The 16,641-nt window shown below is 38.7% G+C and overlaps 1 protein-coding gene across 2 annotated transcripts; it reads left to right on the top strand.

Moving 5' to 3' along the window:
* Positions 1 to 1,184: 1,184 nt before the first annotated feature.
* On the top strand, positions 1,185 to 15,263 carry nup54 (nucleoporin 54). Of its 2 annotated transcripts, XM_053479045.1 has the most exons (15): positions 1,185 to 1,257; positions 2,878 to 2,991; positions 3,179 to 3,256; positions 5,158 to 5,322; positions 7,017 to 7,100; positions 7,254 to 7,415; positions 7,765 to 7,985; positions 8,582 to 8,769; positions 9,755 to 9,951; positions 10,726 to 10,780; positions 11,694 to 11,787; positions 13,486 to 13,593; positions 13,702 to 13,821; positions 13,924 to 14,034; positions 14,737 to 15,263. In XM_053479045.1, the coding sequence occupies exons 1-15, from the start codon at positions 1,218 to 1,220 to the stop codon at positions 14,863 to 14,865; spliced, it is 1,866 nt and encodes a 621-aa protein (XP_053335020.1). In that variant the 5' UTR covers positions 1,185 to 1,217; the 3' UTR covers positions 14,866 to 15,263. The 2 variants fall into 2 exon arrangements, with proteins under 2 accessions (XP_053335020.1, XP_053335019.1); XM_053479044.1 differs by lacking the exon at positions 5,158 to 5,322.
* Positions 15,264 to 16,641: the final 1,378 nt, after the last annotated feature.

A 16,641-nucleotide genomic window follows, 5' to 3' on the forward strand; every position in this document is an offset into this window, starting at 1 on the left:
TTATTAATGATTTATGAATTTAAGAACAAAAATCTTCAATATAATGATGACTTTTAGGGAGCCCACTCACGCCCCCTCTTTTTTCTCGATACAAGCTTCGGAGCTTTTGTGACATAATCACATCACTTTTACTTTTTTATGTTACAGTACTTTGACTCGGCACGGCGGCTTACTGATTAGCACCTTCAGGGTCAAGGGTTTGACTCCTGCCTCAGTTCTGTGTGTGTGTGTGTGTGTGTGTGTGGAGTGCATGTTAGGCATCCGGCAGTACAAAGACATGCAGGTTAGGCTTATTGGCGTTCCCAAATTGCATGTAGTGTGTGAATGAGTGTGTATGTATGTATGTATGTATGTATGTAGTGTGTGAATGAGTGTGTGCCCTGTGATGGATTGGTCCAGGGTGTACCCCGCCTCATGGGCTAAGTCTCCTGGGATAGGCTACAGGCCCTTTGCTACCCTGTATACAGAATGAAGTGGTATAGATAATGAGTGAGTGAGTAAGTGTTATTTTAGTTTTTCTGTTTGTGGAGTCCGCAGTTATCTGGATACCTGAGAGTCTAGGCCCCAGACGTGGCCCTCACACCAGCATTTGCTGCATAGCTAATACACACTTGCACCTATGCACATGAAACCCGGTATACATTCAGAGCTCATTAAGCTGAACAACTTTCACATGTCATGGGCTCCACTCAACCGGAAGTCAACAAACCGGGCCGATGTGATCTCAATATGTTGCAGAGGGATTTTCGATATCTCAAACGGGTCAGCCGAGACGACGCCTTAAACTTATGCGGCTTAAAAAGTGGTTAATAACTTTATGTGACATTTTATTAAGTGACATCATTGAGTGACATAATAGTGTGGTGCTTTTTTTCCAGCATCTGGGTTTTTTTGGAGGTCTAAACATAAAATAAACTACCTTTTTCTAAAATTATTTCTTAATGGTATTGGTATGTCCCCTTTAGTAGCATGTGTCCACTGTTCCTGCAGGGTGCTTGGGCCCGCTCATCGTTGCTTGCAACTATATTTAATACTTTTATTGAATAATATTGTATGCAATGTAAGCCAATTAAATTAAAAGGAGCACAATGCATTTTTTTTTCTTTTTTGAAATACAGTTGAGATTTTTTTTTTCCCTTAGCAGTGAAAGCCGGAACATTTCTTTTTTCAGGTGTTGGTTTCCGCCCGGACTCTTCAGTGAGACGGACACGGGAAAAATGTCGTTCAACTTCGGCGGCGGGACCTCGGGCAATGCGGGTACGCGCTTTCTTACGTTAAATAAAAAACATGATTAAAAGTGTGTTTTTATGAAGTAAAATTAATTATTCCATAAGGCTTTAATAGTTTTAGCTGAAAATATTTGAAGTGTGTTATAAGCTACCTGATATTAGCATCGCTAAAACAGTGTAATGCTAACGGCTAACGGTTTTCACTGAGGGTCTGAGGGAGTGATGCGCAGTTTAGAGATAAAATTATGAATAAGTTTATAATTGGGCATGTGAAAAATCGTAAAACATCAGTAATTTTTTTTTTAATTAGGGCAAAATTAATTATAAATGTGATTATATCTATAGGTAGCATTGATTAGCTTAGCCCAGTCAAAATTTGCTTGACAGTCTAAAAGATATCAAACCGTTGTTTAGAAAAATAAAAATAATTTATTTTTAAAAATAAATAGGGTAGAGTATAGTAGAAAATGTGTCCCAAAAGTCTCAATACAAAGAAACAATTAAGACATTTTACCAAAAAAAAAAAAAATCGATATTAGATGGAAGATGGATTTTAATGGAAAGAAGGCAGAAAGAAAATGCAGCTTGGAAAATAAAGTAAGTCGCAGAAAGGGTGGAAGGTAAAGAGAAACTACGTGGAAGAAAGTAAAGAAAGACTATGAAGATGAATGGAGAGTTGGTATGGGGAAACATGTTAGGAAGTGTTGGGAAAAACAGTATAGAAGGACTGAAAGAGGAAGGAAGGCAGGTAAGAGTGTAATGGAGATAAGGGAAGAAAAAGGGAGGAGAGAAAGACATAAAGGGAAGACAGTGAGTGACAAAGAAAGTAGGTTACAGGGAAAGTAGTGTGTTACAGAACAGAAAATAAAAATAAAGGGAAGATGGTGAGTAAGGAAGGAAAGATAGTGAAAAGAATGGGAGAAAAACAAGAACAGAAAGATAAGACAGTAAGTAAAGGAAGAAAAAAGGGACAGTGAGTAAAGAAGGGCAGATGGTGTGTAAAGGGAGAAAAAATTTAAAAAAGGAAACGAAGACAGGGAGTAAAGAAGGAAAGAAGTTTAAGGAACGACAGGATGGAAAGCAAAGGAAATAAAGAATCCAAAAAATAACTGGTGAAGAATTGAAAGAAATAAGGGACAGACTGTGAGCAAGAAGGGAAAGAAAGGGATGTAATGAAGGGAAAGAAAGGGATGTAATGAAATGAAGGAAGAGAGAGCTTGCGGAATTAAAGAGGATTTAAAGCGGTTTAGTTGATTTGTACTGTAAGGTTGGAGTTCATCAGGACAACTGTCTCTGGAGGGTTAACACCCTTTACTCCAGAATGATCAAACTTATTCACTTTATACACACTTATTCATCAAACTTATTCACTTTTATACACACTCTACAACTTAATGCACATATTTTTTATAATAATATTTTTAATGATGAGGATTAAAGCAATAAAGTCTTGCATAATTTACACTAAAGCAAAAACTGCAATATTGCATGAATGTTTGTAAATATTGATGTGTGGTTTCAGGCATGAAATGAAAGCAGTTTTTCGGACTGTGTGTGTGAGAGAGATGAGCATGGTTATTGTATTTGTTGAGAGTGCTCGTCTTCATCCTCCTCACGTGTGTCTCTGTCTTGTCTGTTGTGAATAAAGGCTCGTCTGGCTTTTCGTTCGGTTCATTCGGTTCATTCGGTGCCAAAACGACAGCGTCCTCAGCTTTTGGCTTTGGTACCGGTACCACCACTACCGCCTCATCCGGATTTGGTAGTAAGTTCATGTGTCCGTGTCTGATTAATAAAAAGCGCTGCATGGGGAGGGGGTGGGGGGGCGCTCATCTTCCATTCATTCTCATTAAAGCTGTTGTTTTCCTCAACACTGCCTGCTTTAATTTATTTATTAAAGTAAAACTACCACAGACATCAGAAACTAATAATTGTTATTGTTGTGGTTTCAGCCCTTTCTGCCCCAGCTTTTGGGGCGCCCACGACCACGACGGCCTCTACCGGGTTCGGGTTCGGCGCCGCAACCCCAGGTTTGTTTCCTTCCTCAGATTTCTAAAGAGTCTCGTTATGATATCACGTTGATAATTGTACGTTTCTGACTCGTTACACTGCTGATGTCCAGGTTAACAACAGTATGCATGATGGGAACGTGCGAATCACGTCGTACGGCTCTGCATTCCATTAACTATGTATCTTATGCAGTTGCACCATTTGAACACTAGCGGTCCCGATTTCTGGTGAACAATCCAACCCAATTTCCTGTGTATATACAGTATGTTGTGTATCTCTTGAAGGCACAATTGAGAACAAGAAAGGGAATGTAAAGAAGGAGAGAGTGAGTATGTGAGAAAATGAGGAGAGGAGAAAGGGAAGAAATTAAGGTAAGACCGGGATAAAGATAAGGCAAGATGGTACGGTGGGTAGGAAGGGAAGGAACACATGGAAGAAATAAAAGAGAAGTAGGGAAGGAAAGAAGAAAGGACAACAAATGATATTAAGTAAATAAAAATAAGTAAAGGAGGAAGAAAGGAAAAGAAGAAACAAAGGAGGAAAAAAGTACTGATGGAAGGTAAGACAGGAATGAAAAAAGGTAAGGACGTAAGGACAATAAATGGGAGAAAAGGAAAACAGGAATGAGGCCAAATGGGTAGGAAGAAAAAGTGTGAAAGTCATAAAATGTAAGCAATGTAGTAGTGTAAGAAAAGTGGAAAAGAGGTAATATGGCAAAGAGGAATATAAGACAAAAAGGTAAGTATGGAAAGATGGTTTAAAAAAAGAAGTAAAGAAAAAATATGCAGTAAAGAAGAATGTAAAATAAGAGAAATATAAGAGAGAAAAGAAAGACAGGAAAACAGGAATGTCAAATAGGCCTAGGTTTAGGGAAAAAGGCCTTTATGTTTCCTCAACTATGAGAGACAAAATAAGAAAAAAATTCCAGAAAAATTACATTGTAGGATTTTTAAAGAATTTATTTGCAAATTATGGTGGAAAATAAGTATTTGGTCACAGAGGTCAACCTCAAACAGTCACACTTCAAACTCCACTATGGCCAAGACCAAAGAGCTGTCAAAGGACACCAGAAACAAAACTGTAGACCTGCACCAGGCTGGGAAGACTGAATCTGCAATAGGTAAGCAGCTTTGTGTAAAGAAATTAACTGTGGTAGCAATTATTAGAAAATGGAAGACATACAAGACCACTGATAATCTCCCTCCATCTGGGGCTCCACGCAAGATCCCCTTAAGCTAGTACATGTCCAGTCCCGTTTGAAGTTTGCCAGAGAACATTTGGATCATCCAGAAGAGGATTGGGAGAATGTCATCTGGTCAGATGAAACCAGAATAGAACTTTGTGTTTGGAGGAAAAAGAATTTCTGAGTTGCATCCAAAGATCACCATACCTACTGTGAAGCATGGGAGTGGAAACATCATGCTTTGGTGAAAGTCCGTGTTGCCCAGCGACAGCCCCAAAACATCACTGCTCTAGAGGAGATCCGCATGAAGGAATGGGCCAAAATACCAGCAACAGTGTGTAAAAACCTTGAGAAGACTTCAAGAAAACGTTTGACCTCTGTCATTGCCAACAAAGGGTATATAACAAAGTATTGAGATAAAATTTTGTTATTGACCAAATACTTATTTTCCACCATAATTTGCAAATAAATTATTTAAAAATCCTACAATGTGATTTTTCTGAATCTTTTTTTTTTTCTTATTTTGTCTCTCATAGTTGAGGTATAACTGATGAAAATTACAGGCCTCTCTCATCTTTTTAGGTGGGAGAACTTGCACACACGCACAGTTTCTCAAACTACTTTACCATACACTTGTCTTAATCTTTTTCTTAAGAACTTTCCTAAGACTCTAAACTAACCCCTTTTATTCTCTCTCTCTCTCTCTCTCGCTTTCTCCTCATGGCTTGCGATGCTCAGGATTCGGGGCTTTGGGGACTGTGAGCACCACCGCTGGGGGTTTTGGTTTCGGGGGGTTTGGGTTAAACACTAACCCAGCGGCAGTTAACTTTAACATGGGGGGCTTCGGGGCTCCTCCCTCCACTGCCACTGTCTTTAATTTTGGAAATAACCTCGGCGGTGCAGGTAGACTCCCTCTCTCCCTTTCTCTCAACAGCCATGAGTGTTCTTTATATTATCATCATCATCATCATTGGTGTGCGAGTGTACTTGTGTGTGTGCTTGTGGTTTAAGTCAATAAAGATGAAATACCAGATAGTGTTTACTGTATTTGCTTTAAAATGCGACCAGTCGACACTTCCTCTGTGTATTTAAGGTGCAAATCAACCTGCAGGAACTTTGCAGGAAGTTTCTTGTCTTGGTAAAATTTAAAAGGGAAACAATATGACAAAAATACAGGTAGTCTCAGAGTTACGTATTTCCGCAGATATGAATGGGTTCTACTTCAGTTGTGGAAGTAGCTCATGTGTGTTTTACAAAAAAAAATACTGCAGTGTACCAATATTTACAATTATATACAATGTTTTCAGTGTCTAAGTAAATATATAAAATGGCCAAAATCGGGTATATTGTGTGTGTGTTTTGCGGGAGAAATGAGTCGGCCTCACCGGTTTCAATGAATTAGTCCAGGAGCATGATGAGGGGAAAAAAAAGTCTGTCCTGTAAAGCTGTCCTGATGGTGAATAATCCTAATTTTGAAGTTCGCAGTCCAATACAGTGGAAAACAGCTCTGAGACAGAATGGTGTCTGGAATTGCCCTCGCGATTTAAAGGCGCAGAGACAACACTGTTACATTTACGTGTGAGATTAATTTCCTCAAGCGCGTTTAGGTTTTTGACCACATGATGGCAGTGTGGGAAAATGGGACAGAGATTTGGTCAAGTAAATCGGTATGCTTTACAATGTACAGTACATTCGTGTCAAAGGCGTATAAGACTCACTTTGTTGGACCTAAGAACAAATCGGACTTACGAACATGCTCCAGGAATGGACGTGTTCGTAAGTAAGGGACTAACCTGTATGTCATATTGTGATACTTAAATAACTTTTTATGGTGTTTTTATCAACATATAGGTTTACTAACAAATTGAACAGAAATTATGTTTTTAAATAATTATTATACTTTTTTTTTTTTTTGTAAAAAATAAATATTCCTGAAAAGTAAAATAGTCTGCTGAAAATCAGGGAGAAAAAATGTAACAAATCTTTTTAAATAAATATTTAACGTCTCCATTAAATAAAAAATTCTCACTAAAAAGGGGATTATAATAAATTATAATGAATAGATTTTAAACATTAAAACTTTCAATACCATCAAATCGAAGTTTGTATTAATCATTAGTGATCATAAAAATGCTTTTTTAAAATAGTGTTTGTTATAAATATATAAATTATGATGTAGATTTTATTTTAAATTATTTAATTTTTAATTAAATTAAATTAATTTAATAATTTGAAATTATGATGTAGATTTTACCATCATATATTTAATGTCTATGAAAATGAAAAACTAAGAAAGTCTGTGTTTAAAGTACAGAGACTGCGGTATTGTGTATGATCCCTGTGTTTTGTCATTAATCATATAAATGTGATATCGATGTATCGTACTGTCATATTGTCCATCTCTTAATACAGGACATGTGCACCTGGTGGTGGTAGTACTAGAGCTTTCTGCATCGTCACTTATCAATAGCGTAAATGTCATAAATGTCTTTTTTTTTTTTTTGGGTGTGTGTGTTCCACCTCCCTCCGCCCTCATGTCCATCGTGGCCTTTGTTGACGGTCCGCTCGTATCCGCTGATCATCTTGTTCTTCTTCAGGTGCATTCGGAGGTTTCGGCGCCACCACCACCTCGGCCCCCGCCGCCGGCTCCTCCTTCAACTTCTCCAACCCCGCCAACACGGGTGACGAGCCCTTCAATTACTTTTTTTTTTTTTTTTTTTTTATATCCAGCATACAGTATATGTTCCATGTGTACTTTTGCTTAGCCACCTCTAGATGGCACTGTGCATTTTTAAATCTTGTTGTTTCTGTATATGATTACGTCTTTCCTCCAGGTGGCGGCCTGTTCGCAAACACCCAGAACAAAGGCTTCGGGTTTTCATCCGGTCTAGGAGCGGGAACTGGTACCGGGGCGGGATTCGGGTCTGGGTTGGGAGGCGGCGCCGGCGGCCTTGCCTTCGGGGGCTTCAATCTCCAGTCCACGCAGCCGCAGCAAGGTGAGAGTCACGTGTGAGTGAGTAAGGGTGCAGATAAAAATATTAAAACTGTAGAAGCTGTTGATTAACTTCTACAAATTGCAGATTTATTTACTGTCCCGGTTGTTTTAATGCTTTAATATTGTTGCGATGGCAACAGCTCGAGGTGAGGAGTTGTTTTTGGATGCACTTCCTGTTAGTCACACCGGGGGCGGAGCTACGTTCACATGGGCAGGGTTAATTTAAATACACCTGGAAAAGTAACGGTTAAACTTCACCTGATGCTCCTGGAGATTAAAGTGCTTTACATTATTAGAAACATTTTGCTGATGTGTTTGATCATCTGTTGTCGTTTGTGTGTGTGCAATAGGAGGTCTGTTCGGTCAGCAGGCACAAGCCCCGGCGCAATCTAATCACCTCATCAACACAGCCAGTGCGCTCTCGGCGCCCACGCTGCTGAACGACGAGCGCGACACCATCCTGGCCAAATGGAACCAGCTGCAGGCCTTCTGGGGCACCGGCAGGGGCTACTTCAACAACAACATCCCGCCCGTGGACTTCACCCAGGAGAACCCTTTCTGCAGATTCAAGGTGAGACCCGGCAACGGAGGTGGCGACCTGAAAGGGTTAGATACGGAGAACTAGGGAGAGTAACAGGCAGGAGTTAAGAGTCTTTTAGAACGAGGAGTCACTGATCAGGGAAAGAAGTGTTTAACTGTTACTGAGAGTAAAACATGTCAAAGACTGTGGGTGTAGAAGTGCAGGATAAAGCAGAGAAAGGGTTCAAGACACAGAACAAGTTCAGGGAAAGAGAAGTGTTGGACAATTTTAAGGACGACTGGACCAGGAGGACGAGCAAAAATGAGACCTACAGCTGGTGGTAATTAGGGCTGAAACAATTCCTAGAGTAATTCGATTACAAAAAATGATTGAGGCAAAATCTTCTGCCTTAAAGCTTTCTTTTAATTAATTTTAAAAGCTTGTGTCAAGTTTTTGCGCGATTATTTGTTCGGCGTGACACAGCGCTTTCAGATGCGGGGCCAACGGGTTTTATACACTGCAACATTAATACTGACACAAATTTCCTTGAAAGATTTTGTTTTTTCTCACTTATCTTTCTATCCTCACATTGTGTGTGTGTGTGTGTGTGTGTGTGTGTGTGTGTGTGTGTGTGTGTGTTTTTACAGGCAGTGGGATTCACCTGCATCCCCAGCCTTAAGGACGAGGACGGCCTGGTGGCTCTGGCCCTTAATAAGAAGGAGGCGGACGTTCGCAATCAGCAGCAGCAGCTGGTCGAGTCTCTGCACAAAGTCCTGGGCGGAAACCCGACGCTCACCGTGAACGTGGAGGGGGTTAAAGCTCTGCCCGATGACCAGTCAGTGTCCACCTCACTTCCTGCATAGCTTCACCTGCTTTTCCTCAGATTTGTTATTAGTGTTATTGATTATTCTATGTATATCACAGCACTGCTGAATTCTCTGTGATTAGTCAAAGTGTTGATTAATTTCCCGTCACAGCAGCTCAGACATTAGTGCAGCTGCTAATTAGTTAGAACGGTGATCATGCATTCCTTTAAAACCTCACTTTCCGCGAAAGGCCGGTTATGTCTGCAAAGCACCCAAGCCGCCTGCAGGGATGCAGACGTCACTTTCTCTTGATCAGTTAAAGTTCGAGTAATAATGCCACTTGCGCGGGAGTAGGTAGATTTCAGTGTGGCGATTTTTCTCTGACGGGCCTCTGACTGCTCAGGATATGAAACCTTTAAATTAGAATGTTTTGTGTTTTGGTGACGGCGCAGATTGTACTCTTTTGCAACAGCAACTGGTGACGCATTTCGGAAGGTTGGCATGATAAATGCGTACTTTTCAGTCCAGTCATCATTGAAGGACCTGCTTTCTACATCAACTTTGCGTTTCATGGACTTTGAGAGTGCCATTTTACCTCTGTTAAGACTTTGTCACTTCCTCCGTGTTTGTTTTTCAAGTGCTCTATAAAAAAGTTGACTTAGCCTAATAGAATTGATGGAAAATATCTATCACTCCTAGTGGTTGACTGTGGTATAGGTGATGGGAGCCTGAATCGAATGCTTGAGTTTTGTAATAAAATGGAAAAAGTATAAACATTAAACATAATGTTAAGCCAAAGTTAGATTTTTATTTGATTTTCTTCTTGGGGGTCCAGCCCCCAAGGAGACTGTTTGGTAAAACTCTGTCCCTCTGACAAATATAGTTGATGACCCCTGCTCTAGATTATTATATAAAACATCAGGAGATATCATGAGAATTACTATGATGAATATTCTACCCACAGTTTTAGTATTAACGATAAAGCAAACATTCAGTTGTTGGTTCTGTGTGCAGGACGGAGGTGATAATCTACGTGGTGGAGCGCTCACCCAACGGCACGTCGAAGCGAGTTCCCACCTCCACCCTGTTCAGCTACATGGAGCAGCCCAACATTAAGGGGCAGTTGCAGCAGCTCGGTGTGCTGATGAGCATCAGTCGGACCGCCCTGTCTCCCGCTCAACTCAAACAGCTGCTGCAGAATCCTCCCGCAGGTACGCACCACCGCCTTCAACATCTGTATAACAGCACGACACCCTCACCCACTATAACCTAAGGTAGAGTGGATCAGCCCAAACCTGTTTCCGAGTGAGTAGGTTAAAAAGGAGGGTTGCTGTAAAACTGGCCTTAATTAATTGTGTATGGTTAAAAAAAAAAAAAAAATATATATATATATATATATATATATATATATATATATATATATATATATATATATATATAAAATATATATATTGTGTGCCAGTGATGTCCTTTTAGTAGAAACTCTACTTCCGTTTTTAAGTTTTGTTATTTTCCTGGTCTAGCGATATGCCATGCATTTCTCTCTCATGACACTGGGTGCCGCCAGGAAGCCCCCAATGTTTTGCCTGTGTTTTTTTGTTTTTTTTGGGGGGGATATTTTCTCATGAACTAGACTTTATGTTGGATGATTTTGCTGACTCTAAGCTAATGCACATGTTGTGAGCAGGTTTAAGCTAGGCTAGGCTTTTCATTAGGTTAGGTGTACAGTATTAATAATCATTTTTGATGATATCTCCCGTATATGAAGAGTTTTTCAACAACATTGTAAGTCAGAGGCCAACTTTTGCTTCAGTCTGGTTTGAAAGAAAAAGCACATAGACACAGATTTAAAAAAAATATATATTTATTTTATAATTGTAACATCTTCAAATCATTCAAAACATTTGACTTCTGCAAATCACAAAGTCTAACTTTGCTCAGCAATCTGTATCATCTTGCATTATTTAGTTTTTCTCTCCCTCCAGGAGTCGATCCGATCATATGGGAGCAGGCCAAAGAGGACAATCCTGACCCTGAGAAGTAAGTTTCTCATCCATGGTATTTATCATAATTTATAGAAGGCTCAGGGGGAAATATTACAGAGACGTGGACTCTTTTTTTTTTTTCAATCTGTTGCATTAATGGTTGGGCACGATTATGGTTTAAAATGTATGAATAAAGATTTTTATTTTTTTGTGTGTTAGACACGGCATGATATAATCAAGACTGGAACATCGAGTTTTAGCTGATGTATAAACCGATGTTTCATTTATATATTATTTTTTAAAAACGCATGCACTTAAAAAAAGAAAAAAAATGCACAAATTTTATATATAAAGCAATCTTGTCTCTTTGTACGTTAAAAAAATGTAATACAAAAAATAGAAAATTTTAATAGAAAAAAATATAGGTTTTGTTTGGGGGGGAAAAAGAACACAATAAATGTTATCTATATATTAAAAAAAAGAAATAAATACAATATATAGACATTTCAGAAAAAGAAAAATAGTATGTGAATTATATTAATATAATGTTAATAATATCATATTATCTCTATATTTGTATCCAATATATATATATATATATATATATATATATATATATATATATATATAGCAAATAAAGTTTTTTTTCCTGAAGTGTGTATGTGTATACAGTCATCATATTCTCCTTGTATGTAAACAACAACAACAACAACAAAAAAAACACTTTTTACCTTTTTTTTAAAAAAAAAATCCAAAACGTTACAGGATTTCTTTGAAAATAATAAAATAATTATATAAATTGTTTAAGCATTTTTACTAAATACACACACAATCCACAGATTGTACAGAAATTGTTTTAAATAATTACAAAATTGTTAGTTTATTTAAAAAACCCTCTGCCTCCCGCGTGGGGTATGTTTTTGTCTTCCATGGGATCGGTGCGGTCTCTAACTTGTCGGTTTTCCCAGATTGATCCCGGTGCCCATGGTCGGGTTTAAGGAGTTGCTGCGCAGGTTGAAGTTCCAAGAACAGATGAGCAAACAGCACCAGACCAGAGTAGACGTAAGTCCTGCTCTCTCACATCACCAAACTCCTGTAATGTGTACAGTAGAACTGCGGATCTGTTCAGCCTGTGTTGATTACCCAAGTCAGAGGCTTAGGACAGATCTCCGTCAGGTGTCGAGATTTCAGAGGTGAGCTTGTTGTCTTCTTAGAACAGTAGAAAAACAGGACAGTGTGTGTAGAACACAGTGTGTGTAAAAAAATAGGGCTGCAACTAACGATTATTTTAATAATCGATTAGTTGGGCGATTATGTTTTCGATTAATCGATTAATCGGATAAGACCTAACCGCTTCTTTAATTTGATATTTTGCTTATAACTATAAAAAAAAAAAACAGGGTATTATTTATGTATAAAAATAAACTTAAAAAAATGCAAAAGCCATATAAAGAGTTTAATAATCTTTAATTTTGACATTTTAAACCTTAAATTAAATGTAGTATATAATATATACAGTATAAATATATATATACACACTCAACTAAAATATAAACACAACACCTTTGTTTCTGCTCCGATTTTTTATGAGATGGACTTAAAGATCTAAAATTCATTCCAAATGCACAATATTACCATTTCTCTCAAACATTGTTCACAAATCAGTCTAAATGTGTGATAGTGAGCACTTCTGCTTTGCTGAGATAATCCATCCCACCTCACAGGTGTGCCACATCAAGATGCTGATCTGACATCATGAGTAGTGCACAGGTGTACCTTATACTGCCCAAAATAAAAGGCCACCCTGGAATATTTGAGAGAAATGGTAATATTGTGTAACTGGAATGAATTTTAGATCTTTAAGTCCATCTCATAAAAATCGGAGCAGAAACAAAGGTGTTGTGTTTATATTTTTGTTGAGTGTATATAGTTTAAAAAATACACTGATATATTCAGTTGATAAGATATAAACAGCTAAAATAATGTAATTTTGTATAATAAAACTATGTATGCATAAGTAAAACCACAGTAAATTACAAGTTAACTTTGTAGTGGACTATAAAAAAACTGTAGAAATGCAAAAAGCTAATAGTCACAACTATACTGTTATTTGCATTCGCTGAAAACCACAACAATCACTAAATGTAATATTCTACTGTTATTCGCACCGTTTAAATTAAGTTAATCTAAAATAGCATCATTTAACTAATCACTATTGCTCATGAGGTAATTGCGCAATGTGATGCTAGCGAGTAGCCCATGAACAGATCTGGCGCGACTGTCCCGAAGTTAGCAAACAATTTAAACTTAAAGCACTTCAACTTTTACACGATGGAGATACAGTTTTTACTGACCCCGCTGACGTTTCGCCATCCGTAACACCAACATGTTTTCTTTTTACGTGTTCGTGCATGACATGCCATGAAAGCTCGGTCTTGCATAGCGTGCAGGTTACCGTCTTCTTAGAGGCGTTTAATGTAAATCACTCCCATACCTTGGAGGACTCGGGGCGCGCGCTTTTTCCTGTAACCTCCATTGCGCGAGCGGCTGTGTATCTGTGTGTATTTGTGCATCTTGTGGTCGCGCGCCTCAGTGACGTGAGCAGCCCAACTAATCGATAACGGCATTCGTTGACAACGAATTTTATTATCGATAATTATCGATTTTATCGATTAGTTGTTGCAGCCCTAGTAAAAAACAAACAAACAAACAAAAAAAACCCCACAGAAACCAAACAACACCCCTGTGTCATTTGTGCAGATCATCGCCACGGATATCAGCGAGCTCCAGAAGAACCAGGCCACCACCGTGGCGAAGATCGCTCAGTACAAGAGGAAGCTGATGGACCTGTCGCACCGTGTCCTGCAGGTACACACCATGTTTAATTAAGGCCTCTTAACACTGCTATATATATATATATATATATATAGGAATGAAGTTTGTTTAACCTAAAGAGCTTGTGTTTTGTGTGTGTAGGTTCTGATAAAGCAGGAGATTCAGAGGAAGAGCGGCTACGCCATCCAGGTGGATGAAGAGCACCTCAGGGTTCAGCTGGACACCATCCAGTCTGAGCTGAACGCCCCGACTCAGTTTAAGGTGTGTGTGTGGGGACATGTGAGTGCGTACGCTTAGAGACGTTAAAGAGGCTGTTAATCGAGTCGTTAACATGAAGCCTGGTTTGTGTTTGTCCGAACGCAGGGTCGGCTGAACGAGCTGATGTCACAGATCCGGATGCAGAACCACTACGGCGCGGTGCGAGCTGAGGAACGCTACATCGTCGACACTGACCTGCTGAGAGAGATCAGACAGGTGAGAGGTGCAGCAGTGTCTCTTACAGAGGGGGCGGGCTTAGTAAGTGAGAGTATGGGTGGGCGAGTGAGTGAGAGGGTGGGCGATTGAGAGAGAAAGAACTAAAGACAGAAGGCAAAAGTCGGAGTCAAAGAGAGAGGGCAGGGTAAGAGAATAAAACAGTGAGGATGACAGAGAGAAGGTGAGTAAAGTGAGAGAGGGGGAAAAAAAGAGAAAAAAAAGACAGAGAAAAGAGAGGATGAAGTAAATGAAGAATATGACCGTAGTGCAGTGAGGACAGAATGTATGAGTAGGGTTATTGTAAAGACTAAAGACTTGCTGTTCTCCGTTCTCAGAATATTGAGCTCGCCTTCTTGAGCGCCTCCTTAAGCTTCTTAGTCACTGATGCTGATAGAAGCAAAGAATATTGCACTCGCCACAACAGACTGATAAAAGATCCACAACATTTTGCTGCAAGGATTAAATAAAAATTGTCCTTTTCTGTAGACAATAAAGAGAGAAAACAGGGAGAAAGAGAATCATTGAGAGAGAAAAAACAAGTGTTTAAAGTGAGGCAAGGGAAGGATGCCATAAAGGACATGGAGAGGAAGAAACGGAGCGAGAGAGAATGAGTGGGGGAGGAATTTAGTTTATAGTGTTAATATAATGCATTTTATTAGAATAATTGTTTAACGTGTGTCTGTGTGTTTGATCGATCCACAGCATCTGAAGCAGCAGCAGGAAGGACTGAGTCACCTGATCAGTGTGATTAAAGACGACATGGAGGACATCAAGATCATCGAGCAGGGACTGCATGATAGTGTACACGTGAGGGCCGGGAAACTCAGCTGACCAGGACACACACACACACACGCACATACACACACCTCAGTACATATACATACACGCACACACTCACTGTCTTTCCCTTACAGGAATAAACACATACAATAAACACATCAAGGAACCAGCGCTTCTCGTCCTCACATGAATTATTCAGCGTTGTAGTTGTTGGAGTATTTCACAGAGCAGCAATGACACATACAGTAAGGAGGATTTAAAAAGACAACGAGCAGCCATGAGACAAATTTGTTCAAGTGTGTGTGTGTGAGAGAGAGAGAGAGAGTATGGTCTGACAGGATGGTGATTTCTTTCTTTTTTTTAGTAAGTGTTTGTATAAATATAGCATATTTTTTTCTAAAGCACCCAAGGATCTCTAATAAAGAACTCCTGGAACTTGTTTAATTAAAGCTCTGTGTTTGGACTCAAACTTACTGAGGTGTTCCTACTCCAGATAAAGCTTCACAATCACATGATCATGATCAGTGGTCAGAAGGATTTGATTCACTTCCTGTAACAGCTGCTCTGGCTGTACTGTGGGTTATTAGGAAATATGAGGAATAAAAACACTCCAGGACATGCTGTCGAAGGAAAAGAATCAATAACTCCACTTTGTTAGTCACTGGTTTGTTTCCTTTTTATCATAAAATGGCCGCATACTTTTTGACAGAAATACATTTAGTCACTTTAAGGGCTAAAAGGATTGTTCAGTAAAATGTATAGTGTGCATATGTTGTCTTTTTTAAGTCATGAATTTGATTTAGATTTAAAAGTTCTAAATTTGAATAAAATGCAAAAATTTGATTAACAGTTTTCCGATCGTCGTCTAACAAACCAAACCAAAGATAATTGCAGTAAACAGATTTTTATGGTAATGATTTCTTAAACAAATCATTTATGCATCTCTCTCTGTTGCTTTCTCTCTTGTTACGACCTCTAAGAGAGATCAGTTCAATAGTTTTTTTTTGAGGGGGGGGGGGTCCTTCAGGGGTAGACAAGGCCAAAACAATAAACAAAACAGACTTGGTTTTTAAACCTAAGTAACTTGAAATGAAAGTCAAGAAAACAAAATACAAATTAGCTTACCTACCTCCCTAAACAATAAATGGACTGGAAAGATATATGAAATATATAAATATATGTTTCTTACAATGCTATTTCTAAATATTTTGCATATTCTACAGTCCGGCCCAAAATTCTTTATATGAAATTTGACGTTTTGTTTTTATTGCAAACCCAAAAGCATCTGAAACTTAGAATAAAATATCTAATAAGCCTAACCTCTTAATTTAAGCTGATCTGAAGTCTGTAGTCTAAATTAGATTTGAACCTGGAACAGCCACTGCATTATTTAAAGGAGGAAATCCTCCTCACACATCTGTGTGTAACATCAGTGCTGCAATAACAAGAAACGTTGTCAATTCAAGCACTTACATAATTGATCCTTTTTAATAACCATTTAAAAGGGTAGGAATTGGAATGGCATTACGCACGTATACTGGGAGTGAAAAAGAGACCTGAAAATAAAACTTCAAGTTGAGTTTTAGTGTAAATTGTAAATACAGTAGCTTCTATATTTCAAAAGCCACCTGCTGGCCCCAAGTGCAGTCCCTTCCTTCCACGATTAGGTCTCATTTCATTTGCTAAATAAAGCAGCCAGTTCACGATGGTTACACCATAGTTGGCATCTTGGCCGAGCCTTGATTTTTTTGTTTTGTTTTTTATTATTTGTAGCTTGTTGCTTTTCTGATGTGACTCCCTATTTCTCTGAAATAATTTAGACCTTTT

This window comes from Clarias gariepinus, chromosome 19, assembly GCF_024256425.1.
Source record: "Clarias gariepinus isolate MV-2021 ecotype Netherlands chromosome 19, CGAR_prim_01v2, whole genome shotgun sequence".
NCBI lineage: Eukaryota > Metazoa > Chordata > Actinopteri > Siluriformes > Clariidae > Clarias > Clarias gariepinus.

Coding starts and splice junctions, on each gene's coding strand:
- nup54 (XM_053479045.1), top strand. CDS start 1,218: ATGTCGTTCAACTTCGGCGGCGGGACCTCGGGCAATGCGG. Junction 1,258..2,877: donor CGGGACCTCGGGCAATGCGG/GTACGCGCTTTC, acceptor TTGTGAATAAAG/GCTCGTCTGGCTTTTCGTTC. Junction 3,257..5,157: donor GTTCGGCGCCGCAACCCCAG/GTTTGTTTCCTT, acceptor TGCGATGCTCAG/GATTCGGGGCTTTGGGGACT.